The sequence below is a fragment of the Vulpes lagopus genome, chromosome 19 (genome assembly GCF_018345385.1).
Source record: "Vulpes lagopus strain Blue_001 chromosome 19, ASM1834538v1, whole genome shotgun sequence".
In the NCBI taxonomy this organism is placed as follows: domain Eukaryota; kingdom Metazoa; phylum Chordata; class Mammalia; order Carnivora; family Canidae; genus Vulpes; species Vulpes lagopus.
Window position 1 is genome coordinate 38,660,693 of NC_054842.1, and position 24,251 is coordinate 38,684,943.

General features: G+C 37.5%; 1 protein-coding gene across 2 annotated transcripts in view; it reads right to left on the reverse strand.

Annotated features, from left to right (window-relative positions):
- The window catches only part of GK5 (glycerol kinase 5), a 69,336-nt gene that overhangs the window by 10,020 nt on the left and 35,065 nt on the right, over positions 1 to 24,251 (reverse strand). For both annotated transcript variants that reach the window (XM_041733808.1, XM_041733809.1), the window contains 4 exons: positions 23,995 to 24,055; positions 16,888 to 17,014; positions 15,819 to 15,923; positions 1,969 to 2,063 (listed from right to left, as the gene is read on the reverse strand). In XM_041733808.1, the coding sequence (XP_041589742.1) occupies positions 1,969 to 2,063; positions 15,819 to 15,923; positions 16,888 to 17,014; positions 23,995 to 24,055 (388 nt within the window). The remainder of the gene's footprint in view (positions 1 to 1,968; positions 2,064 to 15,818; positions 15,924 to 16,887; positions 17,015 to 23,994; positions 24,056 to 24,251) is intronic.

Genomic DNA, 24,251 nt, shown 5'->3' on the forward strand with positions numbered 1-24,251 from the left:
TGGCTGTACAAACCAACGCCACCCCTGGCTTATGGCCCCCATGCTCCAGGCCACCCCTTGCTAGTGGCTGTCCCAGACTTCTCACTTTCCTCAAAGTGCCCCCAACACCTCTTTCCAGGCAGACCCCCATGAGAAATTGAGGCTATTGGGATTTTTCAATGGCTTGCCCCCTGTTATCTATGGCTATAACAATATTCTTTTTTTAAATCTTTTTTTTAAATTTTTTTAAAATTTATTTATGATAGTCACAGAGAGAGAGAGAGAGAGAGAGAGAGAGAGAGAGAGGCAGAGACACAGGCAGAGGGAGAAGCAGGCTCCATGCACCAGGAGCCCGACGTGGGATTCGATCCCGGGTCTCCAGGATCGTGCCCTGGGCTAAAGGCAGGTGCTAAACTGCTGCGCCACCCAGGGATCCCATGGCTATAACAATATTCTTAAATTAAGGGCAGTATCACAGATACTTGACCCTTCCATCCTTCCATTTCCTCTATCCTTCATTTTCTTTGTTGCTGACCTAGGCAGCTTATCAGTGATCTCCCTATTTTCCAAACAGTATCAACACACTATTGTTGTCTGAATTAACTTTCAGTTCCCACTTAAGAGTTTCATTGCTACATTGGGAAATACGTGGTCTGCAGTCCTCCCCCACCCTTCTCGAACCCAGCATATCACCAGGCTGCAGTCATGGCAGGACAGGGACATTTATTAACATGAAATTAAAAACCACATCTGTGAGTTTTGTCTAATCTTCTGGGCTTTAGCAATATTTTTTAATCATACATTTAATATTATTTTTAAGGCATATGGATTGATGCAGAAGTTAAAAACAGAGCTGCCAAGATAAAGTCACTACTAAGTCTCCCAGCATATTTTTCAAAAAGGGAAGAATATATAGTAGCCTAATTAAATCCTACCTTGGCTAATGACAACTATTCATCTCAAGCTTCCTCCTGAAACCTCAATCCAACAAATATTCTTCACCCCCTGTCCTATCAGAGATGCTAGTTTCCTCACATCATTCTAAAGAGGACACAGTGTGATCTCTATCATGCAGTTGATAAACTTTTAGTCTTTTAGGGTAAAGAAGGAAATCATTACAGATATTAAAATATTGCCAATTGAAAGTCTAGATTGGAAATATCCTATTTTTAGAGATTTGAAACATCCTGATCTAATCCTTTTTCACCAGCTTCTACATGATATTATCCAAACTTTCAAGCTTAGGGCTTTTTAAACTGATTGGCTGAATACGAGATGGGCTAGAAGTAAGAGAAATTTTTATTTTTTTAAAGGAAACATATTTAGAGGAGGATTAAAGGGACAGTATAAGCTTTCCAAAAAAAAAAAAAAAGAATTTTGTTTATAATAATACACCTGAAAAGTTTTTTAAAAATCTTTGTAACAACATGTTAAAATCAAAAGCAGTAACACAGATCTCTCAATTAAATACTAAGTTAAATATTACAAAGCCAACTCTCTTACCAGGTTCACTTTTTGATTAGGCAAAGTAACCAATACTTCACCCACCACAACAGTTAACCAAACTTATAAATAACTGCAAAATATACCAGTGTGTGTGTGTGTGTGTAATCCTAACATTTTCTAATTCTCAATGGGACACTTCCTCTAATTAAAAAATGCCAATATACAGATATATTTCCCCCTCACTGGGAAATGGCTATTTTTTTGGTTATGATAAAGTAAGGCTAGGTCTTATGTACACTACACCTGCCAACTTCTCATTTCCACAGGGGTGGAGCTCTAGGCTGAATTTGCTGTGCTTTCTCATGGAATTTGTGCTAGGTCATTACTCCCCAGCCCTGGAATGTATCTTCACCTTCATACTGCTTGCTGCCCAAATTTTCAGGTAAGGCAGTAGCAGGTACATAATTTTGAGTGTGGGTACAAGGTGAGAAATGTCGGTAGTTGCCAATGACTAAAAAAAAATTAAAATGAAAAAAAAAATACCTGCAATCCACTAAAAGATGGAACAAAACAGACTCCTTCAGAATCTTCTAAACTTTTGGCCATTTTTTCAGTCTCAGCAGCATCTGTGAAAAGATCTGTAAAAACGAAAACAAGTAATAATATTTTTTTTAAACCCTAAAACAAAACAGAGGGGCTGAGGAGTGGTAGAGAATTATGTTATACGACTAGTGTTTACCTGCATCCACATTTATTACAAGTACAGTGTGAAAGGGTCAACACAAAAGCCAACCTGTAGTACCACCTGGCCACCCACACTGCAAAGCTTCAGGGGCCCATGGAATGTCTTCAGTGGGCTCTGTATGTAGCACACCTTACTTTTTTCTTTAAAGATGCTTAAAAGATGCTATTTACAGGGCACCTGGGTGGTTCAGATGGTTGAGCATCTGACTTTGATTTCAGCTCATGATCTCAGGGTTATGGGATCAAGCCCTGCCACTGGGCTGCATGCTCAGCAGGGATCTGCTTGAGACTCCCTCTCCCTCTCTCCTGCCCCTATCCCTGTGCATGCATGTATGCTCTGTCTCTATCTCTCTCAAATAGATAAAGCCTTAAAAATACATAAAGAGATTTGGACTGTTTAAAAACTAATTCTGTGTGTTTTCTGGCATTAAAATAAGTTATTCTCCTGAAGATGACACTAATCCTAGTCTTCTGATGAAAGATCATCTACTGAGTCAACTGAAAAACGACTCCATCTAATGAATTCAATATGGGGTCAGTAATAAGTAGATATACTAAAAGTCAATCTTTAAGAAACAAACAAGAAAAGATCTAATTAATTTAATATACTATTTTTACAGGAGTATATTACATATAGAAAACTACACAAACCCCAAATGTATAACAGGGATGAATTTTCAGTGTGAATACACCCACATAACCAATATCCAGATCAAAATACAAACTTCGCTTAACATAACGCTTGTGAAATTCATTCATGTTATTATAAGTAGTTGCACTTCTTTCTTAGCCCTGTATAATATTCCACTGTGTGACAATATGCAATTTATTAAACTATTCTAAAGCTGATAGGCATTTGGTTTCTAGTTTCTGGCTAATTTAAATAGGCCACTTTGAACACCCATAGACATTCTTTTTGATGAACATATGTGTATGTTTCTGTTTTATATATTCCAAGGGATGGAGCTGCTGGTCCTAAGGTCTACAAATAGATACTGCTAAATCATTTTCCAAAGTAGTTGTACCAAACTAAGGCTCCTGACAACAGTATGAAAATTCCAGTTATGCCATATTCTTGCCAGTAATTGATACTATGTTTTTCATTTTAGCTATTTTGGTGGTATTGCATGATGGTTTGATATAGTTTTCTCTATTAACTAATGAAGCTGCAATTCTTTTCATTGACCATTTGGATATCCTTGTTTGTGAAGTGACTCCTGAATAAGCATGTAGGACAGACAGCATAGATCAGATGAAAAACTTCAAGAATCAGTCATAATAAATACTGATGTCTTTGTGCAGCCTTAAGTTAATTGGTTTAGTTTAATTTTATGTTTTGTTATTCTTATAATGAAAAATTGATTAAAGACATGAAGTTTAAAGAACACCTATGTTAAAACTCAAGTTAATAAGGATTGTTCAATAACAACTACAAAATTTTTCAAAAGATTTTATTTATTTATTCATGAGAGAGAGAGAGAGAGAGAGAGAGAGAGAGAGGCAGAGAGATAGGCAGCGGGGGAAGCAGGCTCCATGCAGGGAGCCCAATGTGGGATTTGATCCTGAGACTCTGGGATTACACCCTGAGCCAAAGTCAGACGCTCAACTGCTGAGCCACCCAGGCAACCCACAACTACAAATTTTATTCACAATGAATGATCAGGGGCACCTAGGTGGCTCAGCGGTTGAGCATCTGCCTTGGGCTCAGGTTGTGATCCTGGAGTCCCGGGATCAAGTCCCGCACTGGGCTCCCTGCAGGGAGCGTGTTTCTCCCTCTGCCTATGTCTCTGCCTCTCTGTGTCACTCATAAATAAATAAATAAAATCTTAAAAAAAAAAAAAAAAAGATTCTCTCACTTTCCCTCTGCCCCTCCCCCTACTCACATGCTCTTGCAAATAAAATCTTAAAAAAAAAACTTAAAAAAATATATTCGTTTTGAAATCTGTAGGTTTTAAAAAATCATGTCCAAATGTCTACATTTTTTAAAAAAGGATTTTATTTATTTGAGAGAGACAGAGCGCATGAGAGAGAGAGATCACAAGCAGTGGGGAGGGGTAGAGGGAGAAACAGACTCCCCAGTGAGCAGGGAGCCTGATGCGGGACTCGATCCCAGGACACTAGGATCATGACCTGAATGGAAGGCAGACACTTAACCAACTGAGCCACCCAGGTGCCCCTAAATGTCTACATTTTAAATTCAAAATTTGGAAAACATATGAGATGGCTGGTTTGAGGAAAGTTTTTGGTAATAGGCAAAGAAATGGGGGGGGAAAGAACCTAGTTTATTTACATTCTTCACTGGTTATTCCATACTTGCTTGAAAAATGTCTCTAAATAATCTTCCACTTAAACTGTTCTCAAATGAGCTTATTGATGGAAAGTCTTTGAGAGTTTAAGAAGACTTCACTCTGTCTCCCCCACTGAATACAGCTAAGAATCCTGGATGAAATGCACCAAAAAGCTATCTGAGGACTCACAAGAATAAGGCTGGTCACGAAACTCTAAGTTAACACCAAATCAGTGGTGAGTTTCCTGTTTTTATTTCCTCTGATATCTCCTGGCTTGGATTCGGGAAAGCTTAAAACTGGACACCTGGGTCTGTACATTGGGTACAAATATGAAGAGCTTCTACAGAAGAACCTTCTTTCTGGTCTGAGAAGTGGGACTCAGAGGAGGCTCTATAGGACTAAAAGTGAGGAGATAACTCTGACTTTTGCTTTTGGGATTTTTTTCAGTCTACCTGAACAAGAAGGAGAAAAGGCATTGAAAAAAGAGAGAGACAGAGAGAGAGAAAGAGAGAGAGAGAGAGAGAGAGAGAGAGAGAGAACAGGACTTCATGGATCTATGAGACAATGAGAAAAGACCTAACATTTCTGTGATTTGAATCCCAGAAGGAAAAGACAAAGAATGCAGTGCAGAAAAACTATCTGAAGAAAAAAAAAAAGTGACTGTAAACATCCCATAGCAGATGAAAGGTATAAATCTATAGATTCAAGAACTTCAGAACATCCCAAACTGGATAAACACAAAGAAACTGATGCCCAGGCACATCATAATAAAATTGAAAGTTAAAACCTGAAGGCAAAGTAGAAGTTCTGAAAGCAGGTAGATTATATATTGTGGAACAAACATTAAAATAACTGTGGGTTTCTCATCAAAACTATGAAGTGGAACATCTTTTTAAGTACTAAAAGAAAAGAAATGTCAACCTATATATATATCCTAGCAAAAATATCCTTCAGAAATAAAGACAGTCTCCGGTGAAGGAGAATTAAGATAATGATAATTTGTTGTTAACAAACAAATAAAAGAAATGTTAATTTATATGCAAAAAACAAAAACAAAACCTTGACCTAAACTTCACAGCTTATAAGAAAATTTATTCAAAACTGTTATACATCTAAATGTAAAACATAAACTATAAAACTTTTAAAAGAAACCATGGGAGAAAAATCTGTGTGACTGGTTTGGCCAAGAGTTCTTAGATACAATACCCAAAGCATAATTCATAAAACAAAAAGGTGATAAATTAAACTTTACTAATTTAAAACCTTATACTCTGCAAAGGAGACTGCTAAAAAAATGAAAAACATATACTATGAAAAGAAGGAAGATGTCTGTGAACTGATGGGAAGTAATTCCCAGGATATCCTTTTAAGTGAAAATGGCAAAGTATGAAAGAGTGTACATTATTTTATGTAAGAAAGTAGGGAATATAATAAAACATACATGTATCCTAAATGTTTTTGCAAAAAGAAATACAAAGGACAAACCAAAAACTAATGAAGTGATTACAAGATATAGAGAGACAGGATGAAGGGGAGGGGAGAGAAATCAACTTCTCTGAGTATATCCTTTTTCATGGTTTCAACTTTGGGAATCAAGTAACAATTTCACATTAAAAATAATTAGATAATGTTTTTAAAAAGAATGCAGAGAGGGGGAAAACTTAAACTGAATGGTAACAGAAAACAAATGAACTCGATTCTATTTCAAATTACTAAAATCATTGAAGGGAGAAGAAGAACTAATAGAAGTAACTTTTGAATAGTGTGCTTTGGCCATATACCCTTGATATAAACGGAAAAAACCTGCAAATGATCTTGAGTAAATATTGTTTGATGAAGTGGGATGGGACTAGTAATTCTGAAACTCTTCTGTGTGTGTATATATGTATATATACATATATATATATATATTTTAAAAGATTTTACTTACGTATTCATGAGACACACACACAGAGAGGCAGAGACATAGGCAGAGGGAAAAAGCAGGCTTCCTGTGGAGAGCCTGATGCAGGATTCGATCAGAGGACCCCAGGATCATGACCTGAGCCAAAGGCAGATGCTCAACCACTGAGCCACCCAGGTGCCCCTCTTTTGTGTGTATTTTACACAGATTGAGTAAATGAATACATAATATTAACATTGTCAGGAGCCAGGGTTCTCAATGTGGAAAAAGGGATGTAAAAACAAAGAACATAAAAAGATAAGCAAAGATGCTTAGGAGCTAAACTGGGACTGGAGATACAATATAATTTCAAAAAATTTTTACACACTCGGGTGCCTGTGTGGCTCAATCGGTTAAGCGTCAACTCTTGATTTTGGCTCAGGTCATGATCTGAGGGTCATGAGACTGAACCTTGCGTTGGGCTCCAAGCACAGCATGGGGTCTGCTTGTCCCTCTCCCTCTGCTCCCCTTACCCCCTCTCAAATAAATAAATAAATAAATAAAATAATTTAAAAGATTTGTTTTTGGGGATCCCTGGGTGGCTCAGCGGTTTGGCGCCTACCTTCAGCTCAGGGAGTGATCCCGGAGATCCAGGATCGAGTCCCACAGCAGGCTCCCTGAATGGAGCCTGCTTCTCCCTCTGCCTGTGTCTCTGCCTCTCTCTTTCTCTCTCCCTGTGTCTCTCATGAATAAATAAATTAAAAATCTTAAAAAAAAAAAGATTTGTTTTTAACACATATACACACACACTTCTAGCTCTGCCGAAACCTGCTGCCAACCACTGTTTTTATTTTTATTGATTTATTTTGAATTTTATTATTTTTTAAAGTAGGCTCCACACCCAATGTGAGGCTTGAACTCATGACCCTGAGATCAAGAGTCACACGCCCTACCAACTGAGCCAGCCAGACACCATAACAGTCATTATTTTTAAATACCATTTCCCATTCATATGAGTTAGGGCTCACTGGGCAAGTGGCTAATTTCAGGGGACGAGTAGGAAAAACACAAGATGAGCTTAAAACGTCTTATGCCAGAAACTAAGAAAGAGAAGAAGAAAGAATTATAAGAAAGAGGAAGAAGAAAGATATGGACATTTAAAAGACACAGAAGACAGTCTGAGGAGATTTGCACTGGTTAAATTCTTGACAAACTGAACATGAAAATAAGTAAGAAAAAAAAAAAAAAAGAAAATAAGTAAGACCTATAGAATGAAATAAATAATGAGTTTATAGTGATAATATGTAAATAAAAACGGTGAAAGGAAAGCTCTTCAATACACAATAGAATGTTAATTAATACAGAGGAGTAATGGGACTAATGGACACCCTGCAACTCCAGGTATACATTCTGAGAAGGATACAGTTACCATTTATGTATGGTTTCAGCCAAAACTACATAACATGGACATAGTCACAAGAACGTAAACTGAAGGATATTCTAGACAATAGCTGGCCTATGGCTTTCAAAAATGTCAACAGCATGAAAAACAAAGCTGAAGAAGGGATTCCAGATTAAAGGAAATTATACAATAAGCAACAATGGTCTGGATCTTATAATGGGGAAGAATTGCCATGAAGGACATTACTGGTACATCTGACAAAATGAGAATATGGACTATAAATATGGTAAAGAATATTGTATTCAATGTTAACTCTTCTCAAGTTAATAACCATACTTCAGATAAGTACGAGAGTGTTCTTGTTCCTAGGAAATACACCATGAAATACTACAGGGAAAGAAGCATGATGCATGTAATCCATTCTTAAAAGAGCTCAGAAAATTATACAGGTATTTATCTGTCCTGCAGTACAGGATAGATGGTAGGTAGATAACACAATCATGGTAAAATGTTAAAAATTAGCAAATTTGGAGGAGCAGTTTGGCTGGCTTAGTTGTCAGAGCATGTGACTTGATCTTGGGTTTGTACACTCAAGCCTCAGGTAGGGTACAGAGATTACTTAAAAATAAAATAAAGTCTTAAAGGGTGTACAGGTTTTTGTGTTGTTTTTATAACTTTAAGTTTGAAATTGTTTAAAAATAAAAAGTTAAAACAGTTCTAATTTTCACCTCTCTCTCACTATATATCTCACTGTATATATACCCAGTGAAACATGGGTAGAATACTAATTCTTGGGTATTTTTAAAAGACATTTAGTTTATCAATTTTACTTTTTATTATTTGTCAGTTTTAATAATTTGTATGTCCTTGTACGTTTTGGCTGGGAAGTTTATTATGCTTCTCTCCTTTTTCTTATTAATAAACATTCATCATTTTCCTCTAAGTACTGTTTTTACAGAATTATAGTTGGTTTCTGTATTTTTTAGACACTATCAAATTATGTTTCAAAGTTTTCCTTGGCTCTATGTTACTTAAGAAAAGAGATTTCAAATTTCCATGGGCAAAGTACCATTTAAATACTGTTTTTGCTATTTATTTCTAACCATATTACATAATAGGCTGAGATGTTCCACTCCAGTGCTTTTCAAAGTACAGCACTGAGAAAAGGATGTGTGTGTGTATGTGTTCAGAATGGGATTTCACTGAACTCGAAATGAAAACATAAATGAACAAAAAGATGAAGAACAGAAAAAAAAATGTACAGTCTGTTGTTTATTCTTGACCAGCACTTTACCCCATAAGTTACACATCATGGAATTAAAATCACTTATGGGAAGAAGAAAAAAAGAATACCCTTTTGGAACTTAACAGAAACATTACTTTCTTTCCTTTATTTTTAGGGAGGAGAGGGACAGAGAGGGAGAGAGAGAGGATCTTAAGTAGGCTCCACGCACAGCGGGAACCCAACTCAGGGCTTGAAGCAGGGCTCGATCTTACAACCTTGGATTATGACCTGAGCAGAAATCAAGAGTCAGGTGCTTAACCGACGGAGCCACCCAGGTGCTCCACTCCAATCATACATCATACATAATACACCCAGGTGCTCCACTCCAATCATACATCATACATAAAATATTTAAGCCTAGTTTAATCAGGGGACTCTTTTTAGTGTTAAGATAATTTTATTTTATTTTATTTTTTTTTTAATTTTTTTTTATTTATTTATGATAGTCACAGAGAGATGGAGAGAGGCAGAGACACAGGCAGAGGGAGAAGCAGGCTCCATGCACCGGGAGCCCGATGTGGGATTCGATCCCGGGTCTCCAGGATCGCGCCCTGGGCCAAAGGCAGGCGCCAAACCGCTGCGCCACCCAGGGATCCCATGTTAAGATAATTTTAATCTCTTAAAGAGATATTCAAAACTATGTTCTTAATGTACAAAAATAAAGATTTTACGTTACCATAAGACATCTTTTATCAATTTGGTACAAGAACAGTTTTTTTTTTAATATTTTTTTAAAGGATTTTATTTATTTATTCATGAGACAGACAGAGAGAGAGAGAGAGAGAGAGAGAGAGAGAGGCAGAGACACAGGCAGAGGGAGAAGCAGACTCCATGCAGGGAGCCTGATGTGGGACTCGATCCTGGGTCTCCAGGATCACGCCTTGAGCCGAAGGCGGGCACTAAACCACTGAGCCACCCAGGGATCTCCCCATACAAGAACAGTTCAAATAAAATAGAACAAAGTCTGGCCTGCTACAGGAGGGAAAAATAAAAACTCTTTTTTGAAAAACATCTTAGTTACACACTTTGCGTTCTCCATGTTGAGATCTTTGATCTATTTCTTTTTGGCTGGAGTATCTCCTTGGGTAATTTCCTCAAAAAACACATACTGCACAGCCAGGAAGTGTCCCTTTTCCACTTAATATGAATGATAGCTTAGCCAAGCACCAAAATATTGGCTCATTGTTCTTTCTTCTCTATATGTACATGCTGTTCCACTTTCCAAATTTTACAATTAACTTCCATGCCACTCTGAGTATTTATTTCTTCATACACAAACTATCTTGAAGCTTTTCTTTATTCTTGGAAATCAGATAATTCACACACGTGACTGTCTTAGTTTGTATCTCTTCTTTTTTTTTTTAACTAAGCTATTTCAGTCTGAAAACTAAGGTCTTTCTTCTGTTCAAGGAAATTTATTTTCAATTTTTTGCTTCAATGTTTACATTTTTGTAACTCCATTACCATAATTACATTTTCATATGCCAGCAATGAGACTACTGTTCACATATTTTTTTCTCTAATCTCTCCTCTGTATCTCTTACCTCTCAGTTTTATCTTCTATTTTTCTTTTTTGTTTTTAAATTCTTTATGATTCTTATTTGGATTTTTAGCACTATTTTATGTTTTACATATCAAGGTTTTGTTCTTCAAAACTCTGGATGTTTTCCAAACATTTCTTTGTAATATTTTCTTTCAACCCTTCAAGTTTAACTTTTGTTGGTGTTATTTTAATCTTCAGTTTCTTCTATTATACCTGCCTTCAGGGTGCTGTATGTTCTTACATTGTGCTTCCTTTCAGATCAGGCTTATGGGGTTGTCAGGCAATGAGAGAGGCAGAGGAGTGAACCTTGGCTCTCTGGTTTCTGGAAATATGAGAAAGATTAGGCCTCCCTCTCTCAGGCTGGAAGAGGAGCAGTTCAGACCAAACAGTATTGATGTCCACTGTTGGCAAGCTCTCCCAGGGATTGGCCAGGCCAGCCTTCTCCACATTCTCTGGGGATTTTCTCCTGGCTCAGCAGGCTGGATCCATAGAGAAAATCCAGAGCATCTTTTTTTTTTTTTTTTTTAAAGAGACAGCGAGGGGATCCCTGGGTGGCGCAGCGGTTTGGCACCTGCCTTTGGCCCAGGGCGCGATCCTGGAGACCCGGGATCGAATCCCACATCGGGCTCCCGGTGCATGGAGCCTGCTTCTTCCTCCGCCTGTGTCTCTGCCTCTCTCTCTCTCTCTGTGACTATCATAAATAAATAAAAATTTAAAAAAATAAAAATTAAAAAAAAATAAAGAGACAGCGAGAGAGTGGGGGCAGGGGAAGGGCATGATGTGGGAGGGGCAGAGGGAGAAGGAAATAGAGAATCTTAAGTAACCTCTACACCCAGCAAAGAGCCTGACTCGGGGCTTGATCTTACAACCCTGAGATCATGACCTAACTGAAATCAAGAGTCCATGCTAAACCAACTGAGCCACCCAGGAGCCCCAAACATCCAAGCGCCTTTAGCAGCCTCTAGTATTTTCACCAATAACACTCAGGTGGTGGCCTCTATAAGACCCTGGGTCTGCACTGTCTACTTGAGAATTTAAGGATTCATTCATACTGGGCTCTACTTGAGCTTCAGTGGTAACCCATACTTCTCTTCCCCAACAAGAAGAGAGGGATCTGGGACCATGAACTAAGATCCTGTTCACCAGCAGTAACATGTATGTGCCTCATCACCACCTAGAACTAGTTCATATAATGAAAAAATGTTTATCTCATCCCTTCCAATGAGGGATACTTTCTCTCTTGGGAAGATACCCTGAGAGGAATCAGTTTCCTTATTTCTAGTAAACAAGAGTCCTGGGTAATTTTACACGTGTATGGGGAAGTCTTATGGGGATTGCATGGAGCAAGCAGATGTGACACGTACCAATTAAAAGTGATATTGCTAGGGAAAAAATGTTCCCTGACCTGTGTTACTGGAGGACAACAGAGATGTCAACTGCCTGAACTGCAGAGAAGAAATAGGGCATTCTTTTAGTCCCTTAAATAGGTCATGCTTCTCCCTGCTTGGGGCCTCCCTCACTATTCCTCCTTACTTGGACTGCCTCCTAATTTAACTTGCTTCTCTCACCTATAAAACCACTCTTTTTTCTTTTCTTTCTTTTTAAGATTTATTTTATTTTTTATTTTTTTATTTTAGAGAGAGAGCAAGCAGGGCAAGGGGCAGAGGCAGAGGGAGAAAATCTCCAGAAGACTCCCTACTAAGCACGGAGCCCAACATGAGATCAGGACATGAGTGGAAATCAAGAGTCCAATGCTTAACCAACTGAGCCACCCAGGAGCAACCACTAGTTGTTATCCCTTCAGGGAATAGCCAACATCATTCTTGAAAGAAGCCTCTAGATTCTCCAGACTAGATAAAGCTCTCCCTTTAAAAAGGGATCATTGATCCTACTACTACTTCTCCTTCCTGGGACTTAACACTAATATATATACATATATTTTTTCAGCTTTTCATTTAAAACATGTCTTTCCTGCTAGACTATAAATGCCATGAGAGCAGCAGGTGTCTGTGTTATTCATTTGTGTCCCCTCACATGTACAGTTCCAGGCATACGGGGAGCACTCAGTTACTTGTTAACTCAATAAAAGCTAGAAGACATAAAAAATATTTATTAAGATTAAGACAGCAAAATAGAACAAAGAGTGAAGGGGAGCAGAAATGGATCAAATTAAAAAGAAGAGATGATCCTGTGGGAACCCAAATGTTGAATTAACATAGAGGGCTAAAGCGGAAAAAAAGGAAGAATTGGGCTGTGTGAAAAAGACTTAGAAAATAGATCCAAAAATCAAGATGAAACTTGTTTTAAACAGCTTTTATACCTGAGCCTGAAGTATTCAATCCACTAAAACAAGTGGAAGGAAGCCATCATTCAGATTGGAACAAGCTCAGGACGCAACACAAAGATACAGTCTCAGCTTACACATTCAAGGAAATTCCAGGGCTACTTAGGCTCTTACACACTGTGTTTCTCCTGAACATAATTAAATTTTTCTCAGTATACCCATTAAAGTGATATATATTCAAATAAATGTCAACTTTTTTTGTGTGAATTTCAGACAGATACATACAATAAGGTTTAGCTTTACCAATGACTAAAATTTTAAAGTAAATAACTCAACTCTGAATTCTCTCTCTCTCCAGTTAGGACAATAGTCCCATTTTCTTGCCAGATACGCGACTGGCCCTTAGGAGAGCTTGTGCCTCCACCAGAAATCACACGACTTTTCTAGGTAGGACCATTTAGCCCCATCTCCCAGAAAAGAGCTTTCATCATTTGAGAATCACGGTGAATGAGCCTCAATCCAGCAAAACAAAGATTCCTATGGAGAATGTGCACATGATGTCACACAGAACTCTAGAATGATTTTTTTAACTGATGAATGTGAAATTATTCTGCTTTTTCTTTGCATCTTCTGGGAAGGAAATAAAATTAATAGAAGGTATAACTTAAAGAAAAGAAATATATAATTTTCTATTTCTGATCATCAAGATAGATGTCCAAAAATAAAAGAAATACATTTGGAATGCCTGAGTGGCTCAGCGGTTAAGTGTTAATGCCACAGTTAGCCCAGCGGTTAAGTGGGTTCCCTGCATGGAGCCTGCTTCTCCCTCTGCCTGTGTCTCTGCCTCTCTCCTGCATCTCTCATGAATAAATAAATAAAATATTAAAAAAACAAAAAACAAAAAACAAAACAAAACAAAAAGGCAGCCCTGGTAGTCCAGCAGTTTAGCGCCACCTTCAGCCCAGGGTGTGATCCTGGAGACCCGGGATCAAGTCCCACATTGGGCTCCCTGCATGGATGGGGTCTGCTTCTCCCTCTGCCTATGTCTCTGTCTCTCTCTCTCTCTCTGTGTGTCACGAATAAATAAATAAAATCTTAAAAAAAAATAAAATAAAAAATAAAAAAAGAAAAGGAAAGAAAAGAAGTACATTTAAAGAAGAAACTTTTGGGGCACCTGGGTGGCTCAATCAGTTGGGCCTCCAACTGTTGATTTCAGCTCAGGTCATGATATCAGGGTCCTGTCCTGAGATCAAGCATCTTGTTGGGCTCCATGCTCAGCAGGGATTCTGCTTGAGATTCTCTCTCTCCCCCTCTGCCCCTCCCCCTTCTCAAGCTCTCACTCTTACACTCTCTCTGAATAAATAAATAAATAAATCTAAAAAAAGAAAAAAAAAAACAAGAGACTTTAAGGAGGTAACAGAAAACTTTGAAATAAACTTTTTTTGTGTGCAGGCTCATGGAGAAAGAGAAAAAGGAAGAAAGGAGATAGATTGGCATTTTCCTCCTATGTTTACTGGCAAAAGATTTAGCTCTGTCTTTAAACGAATCAGCTTAGTTCAAATTAGCAAAGTAGAAAACCATAGCCTGCTCCATAATTTTATCATCAGAGATACCCCACTGTTTTTTGTTTTTTTTTTTTAGAGATACCCACTGTTAATCTTTGGTGTATAACATTTCACACCTTCTGCATGAAATATGGCTATATAATATACAGGCTGTTCATTATTTACAATAGCCAAAAAGTGAAAATAACCCAAATGTCAATGACAGGTGACATCATTTTTTAGATGTGTATTTCTTTGATTGTTGAATTTGAACAGCATTTTTTTCATTTTTATTTATTTATTTAAAAAAATTTTTTTAAATTTTTATTTATTTATGATAGTCACAGAGAGAGAGAGAGAGAGAGAGAGAGAGAGGCAGAGACACAGGTAGAGGGAGAAGCAGGCTCCATGCACCAGGAGCCCGACGTGGGATTCGATCCCGGGTCTCCAGGATCGCGCCCTGGGCCAAAGGCAGGCGCCAAACCGCTGCGCCACCCAGGGATCCCTTTTTTTCATTTCTAATTATTTTTTTAAGATTTAATTTATTTATTTGAGAGAGAGCAAGAGAGGGAGAGAGTAAAGTGGGAGAGGGAGAGGGAAAAGGAGGTTCCCTGCCCAGCATGGAGCCCAACGCAGGACTCGATCCCAGGACTCTGGGATCATGACCTTAGCTGAGGGCAGATGCTTAAGTGACCGAGCCACCCAAGTGCCCAATGAATAGTATTTTATTAAGTTTGCTTATTTATTTTTTTTTAGTAATCTCTACACCCAATGTGGAGCTTGGTCTAGTGACCCTGAGATCAAGAGTCAAATGCCCTTCCAGCTGAGCAGCCAGGAGCCTCTGAGTAGCATTTTTTAGTAGTTATTTATGATAGTTGTACTTCTGTACTTGGTTAATTTTTTTTTAAAGATTTTATTTATTTATTCATGAGAGAGAGACACACACACACACACAGAGGCAGACACAGGCAGAGGGAGAAGCAGGCTCCATGCAGGGAGCCCAATGCGGGATTCGATCCCAGGACTCCAGGATCACACCCTGGGCTGAAGGCAGGCACTAAACCACTGAGCCACCCAGAGATCTCCTTGTTCATTCTTTAGTCATCTTTATTAATTTTTTTGGTGTATGCTACAAATTGGTCTTACCAATTTGACTTTTAACTTTGCTTATACCATCTCTCCTTACACATTCTAATAATTTATATACTTAAATTTACTGTCTTTTTTTTTCTTTATGGTATCTGGCCTTAAGGCTTAGCCTTTTACCACCCCAGTGTCATAAAAATAATATCCTATTTTTTTAAATCATAGTTCTTAAGTCTCATTTGAACAATCCACTCATTCTCTACTCGTCAATAGTCCTATGACATTCTTGAATTCTTTAAGTCTGTTCTATGAAATCTGTTTAAAAGAAGATTTACCTAATTCTTGAGCCCATTTTATGATAGTGCCAGTGTCTCCTGCATTGCTTTCAGCTAAGCATACAACTTCTTGGCCAATCTTCCACCCAATTAGTGGATAAAAGCCTTAAAGAAAAAAAGAAACAAAATAAGTCAAATGTAATAAATAGATAATTCATTACAGAGACATCTACAGTTTGATTATCTTAAAAAATAGCAAAGTGGCTCTGAAGTCAGTGGTCTCACAAGTTTCTAACCTCTTAGCCTCAGTCTCCTCAACTGTGAAATAGTTGGCCTCCGAAAGCTCCTGTGAGAATAAACTGAATTACTGCATAAAAAACTTAGTGCAGTTCCTGGTATTTAATATGAACAATAAACATTAGCTTTTAGTAGCCATAGGCATATTTATGTCTCTAGAAACACACAGAGCCATCTATGCTATTGCATTTATCTGTGAAGCTTCCTAAATAGAAACAATCTAATGCAATGATGAAATTTTCTAGCTTTCATTTTCCTAATTAGGGGAAAAGGAAGAGCTTGAGGGAGGATGGAAAGTAAGAAAAAGATTTTTAAAATCTACCTCTTAGTAACCATGTTAGGAGACCATAGTCCGGATTTAGAATCCACAGGTCTCTTAGGGTATAGTTCCACATTCTAAATTTCTTTGTTTACACATCCTAGGATGTCTTCCATAAGGGAGACCAATTTCTTGGCAACTGTCATTAAATATGCATGGATCACTAGTTGAGAATTATAAAAAAAAAAAAATCACAAAAGAAGAACTGCTAACACATAAAAGAAAATTTAGAGGCCTAGAAAGATGTTCTAAACAAATATAACAGATATTACAGGTAAATAATTGGTAAACTGACCAAAAGCCCCTAATCCTGAATTTTTCTATAATAACATGTCTCATTTTTTTATCCTTTTAAAGAAAAAAGGGAATTGGAAATTAACTGTCTCTTGGAATACTAGCAAAAAATACATTAGAGAATTCCCTTAATAAAAAATGGGAAAACAGTATTACAAAAGTTAAATATAAAAAGAAATGATATTTTATCAATAAAAAGGATAAATTCTAACTATTTACCTCCAATAGTATGTTGAAGGTTATTTCCAGTATTAATATCCAAAAATGTCCCAGTTCCCATGGTTAGTTTCACATCTCCTGCGTGGAAGCAGCACTCTCCAAACATGGCTGATTGCTGATCGGCGACCTGTCAAAAATGTTCAAATATAAGATGGCTGGGTCATACAGTGGCCCATTTTACTGTATTCCACTGTCTCCTATATTAAATTCTCAAGGGTCAACATTTTGTTTTCTTTTTTCCTTTTCCTTACAAAAAAAAAAAAAAAATCCCTAGAAAGAACAACAAGATAGAAGTTTCTCCAGGACTAACATTTTGTGAATGAATAATGTGCCTCAGGAATTTTTAGTAGGCAGCCCACTTTATGACTTTTAAGTCATATCCCAGGAAAAATCTGAAAAATAAAGGTCAGAATAAAAATTGTGGGGAAAAAAACTAAGATTTTTCAACTTAAAAGTAGTTTCATTTATTAGTCAAAATAATGACCTCACAAATTTCTCTTTTAATAAGAGTGATAGGTGTGTGCTCAATACAAATAGATACAGGTCAAAACTGCATATTCTCAATCATATTACTTTTGTTAAAAGAAATAATATAACAATTTGTTAAAACAACTGTATGTAGCTTGTTAAGAATCAATGTTTAACAGAGTAAATTTTAAAGGCCTAATAGGCTTTATTAATTGATGCATGAATTGGGCATTCCATCTAGCAGAGGTGAGCTTCAAAGAGCTAAAGAAAAGGAAAAGTTTTTAAAAGTAGAGAAAGAGCAGAGAAAAAAGGAAACTATTAGCAAAGAATCCATTGTTTTAGGCACGGTCACCCTCCTAACTGGAACAGATGGGGTCTATCATTAAATTTACTAATGCTTACTGGGAAATTCCCATGTTGACTGGTTAAGGGTTACATTTCTGGGAGGCTGAAACTACAGGTAGGTTAGCTATTGAATCTTGGTTTATTGGCTTGTAGCTGCCATTTTAAGCCTGTGGTTTTCTTTTTATTCCTCCCTTTTTGATCAGACTCTAGCTTAACTGAGAGATGCGATCAAAATTTAAAGCATTAGTATCATTCTCTACCACTCCAGAGTTCTCACAGCTATTATTGATCCTCTGTGTGGCATTCACAGGTCACGATGGTTTTTTTTGCTTAATCTCTGTGATATTCACAGGTTACAACTTCAGGTTCACAATTTTTATGTTGGCTCTTCCTTTTCTCATGTTCCACTCTTAGGGAGATCATGTGCTTGGCAGTTAACATGCATTTAAAGCTTTTGAAAGAATACAATGTACTAGGGAGAGAATTGTGATAATTATAAGAAGGATAATTCCCAATATTTGGAGTGTATTTCTAGTAGTGTTAAGCAATTGGGAACTGTCTGTTAAATTGGCATTCTTTAGATTGGTAAATTTATAAATATATTTTATAATTTTTAGAAGCATATGTCTTTTTAATTTTCCAATGTAGCACAAACATATGCAAATACATTTTAGTTGTTCTGGAATAAGAAGCTACAAGTAGCTATTTCTTTTTTTTTTTTTTTTAAGGTTTTAAAAAAATTTTAAGTAATCTCTACCCCAATGTGGGGCTCGAACTTACGGCCCTAAGATCGAGAGTCACCTGCTCCACCAAAGCCAGCCAGGCACCACAAGTTAAACCTATGTTTAGTAACTGATATTTTAGTATTCCATCTTATTTACAAATGATATAGATATTTAATGAATTTAGCTTAATTCATTACTTAACCTAACTTAGCAAAACTTTAAGCACTAGGTTCCCAAAATGATATGGGAGACTATTTAAAAGATTACCTAAATTTTTTATTTTATTTATATCTATTTACTTGTTCTTAATAATTACACTTATGTCACCCTAAAAACTTCTTGAGACATCAGATAAAGTCAATTACTCTTCCAAGTTTCTTTTTTTTTTTTTTTAAGATTTATCTATTTATTTGAGAAAGATGGGGGTGGGGGGTGTAGAGAGGGAGAGAAAGAGAATCTCAAGCAGACTTTCCACCAAGTACAGAGCTTGATGCGGGGCTCAATCTCATGACCCCAAGACGATGACCTGAGCTGAAATCAAGAGTTGGATGCCCAACCTACTGAGCTACCCAGGTGTGCCCTGCCAAGCTATTAAAAAAAAAAAAAATGTAACAGATAACATTACATTATTTGCCTTTAAGTAAACCAAGTCAGAATAAAATGTTACTGCTAATAGCCCTAAAGACATGTCTAGTTTAATTTTTTAAAATATTTACTTATTTGAGAGACAGTGCATACAAGCACATGCACACAAGTGGGAGGGGCTGAGGAACAGGGAGAGAGAATCTCAAGCAGAGTCCACACAGAGCACAGAGCCCAAAGTAGGGCTCAGTGTTCGATCCCATAACTCCGATATCATGATCTGAGCCAAAACCAAGGGTTGGTTGCTTAACAACCTGTGCCATTCAGGCGTCAAGATATGTCTACTTTAATTAAACCAGCAACCTTAAAGTAGATTTCACATCAAGTATTTTCCCAGATCATGTGAACTTGAGAAAATATTTGGATTAGTTTCTTTCTGAGAGTTTTAAAATGTCTAATCCTTACCAGCGTTTGTCTTCAAACCAAGTAAATAGAGGTCTTTTACAAATTAATTTTAGCAATACCACCCAGAGGTAGAAAAATATCTCACATTTACTATAAACACAGAGAAATAGATGTGCATAAAGACCCTATAGTTACTAACATTTGTGGAGAATTTTAAGACTTGTATTTGTCCCTGGGATTAATCTGTACTAGAGTTTGGGAAAAGAGCCCTTTTGAAGGTTGTATTTTAAAAAGGCTTCTTGGGGATCCCTGGGTAGCTCAGCAGTTTAGCGCCTGCCTTTGGCCCAGGGCGCGATCCTGGAGTCCCCGGATTGAGTCCCGGTATTGAGTCCCGCGTCGGGGAGCCTCCCGGCATGGATCCTGCTTCTCCCTCTGTCTGTGTCTCTGCCTCTCTCTCTCTCTCTTTCTCTGTGTGTCTATCATGAATAAATAAGTAATTTTTTTTTAAAAAAAGGCTTTCGATCCCTGGGTGGCACAGCGGTTTGGCGCCTGCCTTTGGCCCAGGGCGCGATCCTGGAGACCCGGGATGGAATCCCACATCGGGCTCCCGGTGCATGGAGCCTGCTTCTCCCTCTGCCTGTGTCTCTGCCTCTCTCTCTCTCTCTATCATAAATTAAAAAAAAAAAAAAAAAAAAGGCTTCTTTCCCTTTTTTCTCTCTGGTGATTGTGGGCTGTGTTTACATTTCAAAGAAATGATTATATGTGTAACTTTAAGGGACAGAGAAAGAATGCAAGTTCTTCCAAGAAGGACTCTGGTTTCCTAAAGCCACTAATTTACAATCTGTCTGAGATACACAGGGCAAGTTTTGGAATTGATGAAGAACCAGGTAAACTGTGAATTGCCTGTAGAGCTACATTTCTAGTTTTATGAAGATCGGCAAGATAAGGACACTCGCTTTCAATTCCTCCAAGAACTGGGTTGTAAACTAAATGACATTATGGGTTGATCTACCTGTCTAACTACATTATTCTCAGTTTGTTTCTTTTTCCTCTGGGGACATGGTTTTAATTTAAATTATTTCTGGTGATACTGAATAATACCCCACGGGTGTAAGAGGAATCCTCAAAGACAGTTTAAAAAGATACTACCTTTCCAAGATTTAGAGTCACTCCCAATGATAGCCAAAAGAACCAAAACCTGCATGTCCCATGCAGGCAGAAAGCCAAGCCCAGTTATGCAAAACAAGACAAAGAAAAGGCAATAGGTAAATCTGGAAAAGAAAGGATCAACAGCCAACAGTCTGGATTTAGAAAGGAAGGGATGATGTGAAATTTTCTTTTCCTTTCTGGACTGGGCACTACAGAGATTTGGAAGGAATTGATTCTGGTAAGAATTTTCACCCTTTGCTGGCTTCTTCCAGTTTTTCCAGGATCCCCTCTGCAGGCTCCAGTATCTACCAGAGTTCCTCATTTACTGTTTAAGGGAATAACCTAGCAATTTTACCAGAAAACCCCTCAGTTTCAACTCTAGAAGAGGTCTATATGGGAGTCCTCCTATGAAGGTAAATACAGGGGTGTGTGTAAGGCCACTAATGTGGTGGAGTTCTGTTTATGGTTGTGTAGTCTTTTCATTGTAATTCAGAAAGAGGATTAATAGAATGAGTACTACAGGGAGGATGGGGGGGGCAGTAAGAGTTACATCACTCTTAACAGGCTTTTGTTTTGGGTACCTCTTCTCTCTCTGATTTTTAATTAGCCTTCTGCCATGAATCTTTTAAGGGAACAACATGGGAATTTTGAAATCTTTTGGAGGCTTCTGCTTGCCAATTAACACAGGTATCCTATTCCATTTAATTTGGGAACCCCTGCCTTCAAGTGCACTTCTTACATGATTTTATCTAATTGGAATGGTCCCCATAATGACCATTGTATTTCTAGTTGTAATCCCTTGAAGGCTGGGGCAGTTTGGTAGAATTCTAGGCACAAATGGAGTTAACCCATATTTCTGTCCAGCCATTCTACCTGCAAATGAGGTGCAACTCATATTTCTGTCTGGCCTCAACCTGACAGGTTACTGAACCAAGTTCCTCAACTTAGTAAGATTTTGCCATTTTTGCAAGATATCTACAACTTCTAGGACTATAGTTCTTAGACATAAAATAAGCAGGTATGCTGCAAGGTGGCATGCCTGACCCTTCAGAATTTAAGGACCCCATTAGCTAAGCCTTTGGATTTCTCAGAGCCAAACTAATACCTTAAAAGGATGGGTCACTAGGTTGGGGATCCTGCACGTTTTATAGTGTACCTCACTATATGGAAGTTTTCTTGATGCTGGTGGGTGGAACTTGTATCAATCTAACCCATTCTGTCATCAACTTACTATATTTTCTTGAGAAGGCAAGTGTTCTAACAGCCTTCAAATGCTCAACCTGTGCCCACCAATTTTTCCAGTTTTTTGGCCTCTGAGATCCCTGTTAGTGATAGCATTTATCTACACAAAATAAGACAAATATGTGTACCTTAATATATCAGCAACAACCAAGAGACATTACTGTGTCCTGGTCACAAGAAGGCCCTGTGCTCACCACTGCTAACTCTTGTGGAATCTTGCTGGAGTTTTCCAGTAATTCCAGGGGAATTGTGGTCTAAAAGGCCAGGAATTTGGCTCTGGGCAGACTCTTTTGCCAGCTCAGTTGGGCACCAGGCAAAACTGCCAGCTCTGGGCATAACCATCTGGCAGTTTCGGCTGTAAAGGAAGGCCAATTAGATTGGGGGAGTTTGAATGAACAATTAGTGAAGCTCACAACCAAGAGGGAACTTACCCACAGCCCTCAGAAACAGCGAGAAACACATGAATTCAAAGAGTTCGTGGGGTACCATGCCCATGTTTCTCGTTGTCCCCAAATGCTGTTGGAAGTTCACTTTGGATCTTGTTGCTGCCTGCGACCAAATCTGTTAAATGACAAAAATTGAAGCAAGTAATTTTAAAGATCTAACTGGCTTTATTAATCAATCCATGAATTGGGCAGCATCCCATCTAACAAGTACAGAGAGCTCCAAAGAGCTACAGAAAAGGAAAGATTTTTTTTTTTAAAGTAGGCTCCGCACTCACCACAGAGCCCAACACAGGGCTTACACTCATGAACCTAAGATCAAGACCTGAGCTGAGATCAAGAGTTGATCACTTAACCAACAAACCACACAGGTGTCCCAGAAAAGGAAAGATTTTTAAAGGTAGAGAGGGAGTGGGAAAAGATAATTATTAGCAAAAAAAAAAAAAAAAAAAAAAATCCACTGTTTTAGGCAATGTTGCCTTCCTAAGGGGAATGGAAAAGGTCTATCAGTAAATTTCCTAGTGCTGATGGAAAATTCCCATGTGGACTGGTTAAGGGTTACATTTCTGGGGGATTGAAACTGCAGTTAGAGTAGGTATCAAGTCTTGGCTTATTAACTTGGGCTGCCATTTTGGGCCTGAGGTTTTTTGTTTTTGCTTTTTTTTTTTTTTAAGATTTTAATTTCTACACAATTTAACTAGAAATTAAATTTATGATTTTAAATAAATTTCTACAAATTTAAGAATTTATTTTTAAGTAATTTCCACACTCAAAAGTAATTTTGAGTAGGGCTTGAACTTATAATCCCAAGATCAAGAGTCACATGCTCCACTGACTGAGCCAGCCAGGCACCTCTCTTCTTAATTACATATAGCAATATCTTAAAAACCAAAACTCATCTGAAGAACATTTTGTCACTAAACTTCAATTATCCTTCCAGCCATACCCTTATCTAAGCCTGAGCCTACCATTGAGGCGAATAAGACTGATCCTCTCTAAGTGACCAAGAATTTATAACTTAGGAATTAAATTCCCCTTCTCTTATCTGATTTCTCTACCTATTGTGGCAACCATCCACCTAAGGAAAGATGGCCTATACTTCCTGCTTAAGCTATTATAAGAAATCAAAGTCAAAGTCAGTTTCCACACATCCTCTCAACCAGGTGGAAAATCCTTGAGATTCTCTAAGTTCTAGCCCTTTTCTCCAGACAGAAAGAGTACAATCAAGAAAAAAACCTTAAAAATATGAAACAGATAATTTTTCACTCTTCTACAATTTCTTTACTGATAATACTGACTACAAATTTTATAAAATATAAATACAACATTCTTCTTTACATTAAACTGCCTTGTTGCTGTCTGGTTATACTGTATCAAACACAAACTAAGCAATGGCTCTATCCCTGACCTATCCTTATTTTTTTGTCTCAGAGTATCAAATATAAACTACACATTACTCAGAATAAAACATTTTTTAAAAATTTAGCAATGTTATGAAAAACAATATATATAAATCAGAAAAGATTAGAAAGTACTTTCATGTCAGAAGACTGGCCCAGTGGTCCCCTTTCCAGAATATAGAATACTCCTGATTATATCTAGGACATAGAAACTTAAAAAGAAAAAAAAAAGATACTTTACTTTTATTCTGCAAGGACCTTTAATGTCTCTTAAATCTACTCCCAACTATTCATATCTATTATTTAGTTTATACTACACATATAGAAACTCTCAGGTTTTCTACTTACCATGGCCACTATTGGTATAGGCACACCAAATATCTCTTCATCCACTGACCCAAAATTGTGGCTTCAAATAAAATTGATGAAAAAGTCAGTTATAGTTCTAGAAACATTGATTCTATAATTCAGAAAACTGATTTTCTTTTTTTTTCTGATTTTCATATAAACCAAAAAGTTATGTAATGAACATAAAAGCATCCCACACAAATAACACAATGCTAAGGCACTTGAATTCAGGGTCAGTTTTGCTGGTTTCTATATCT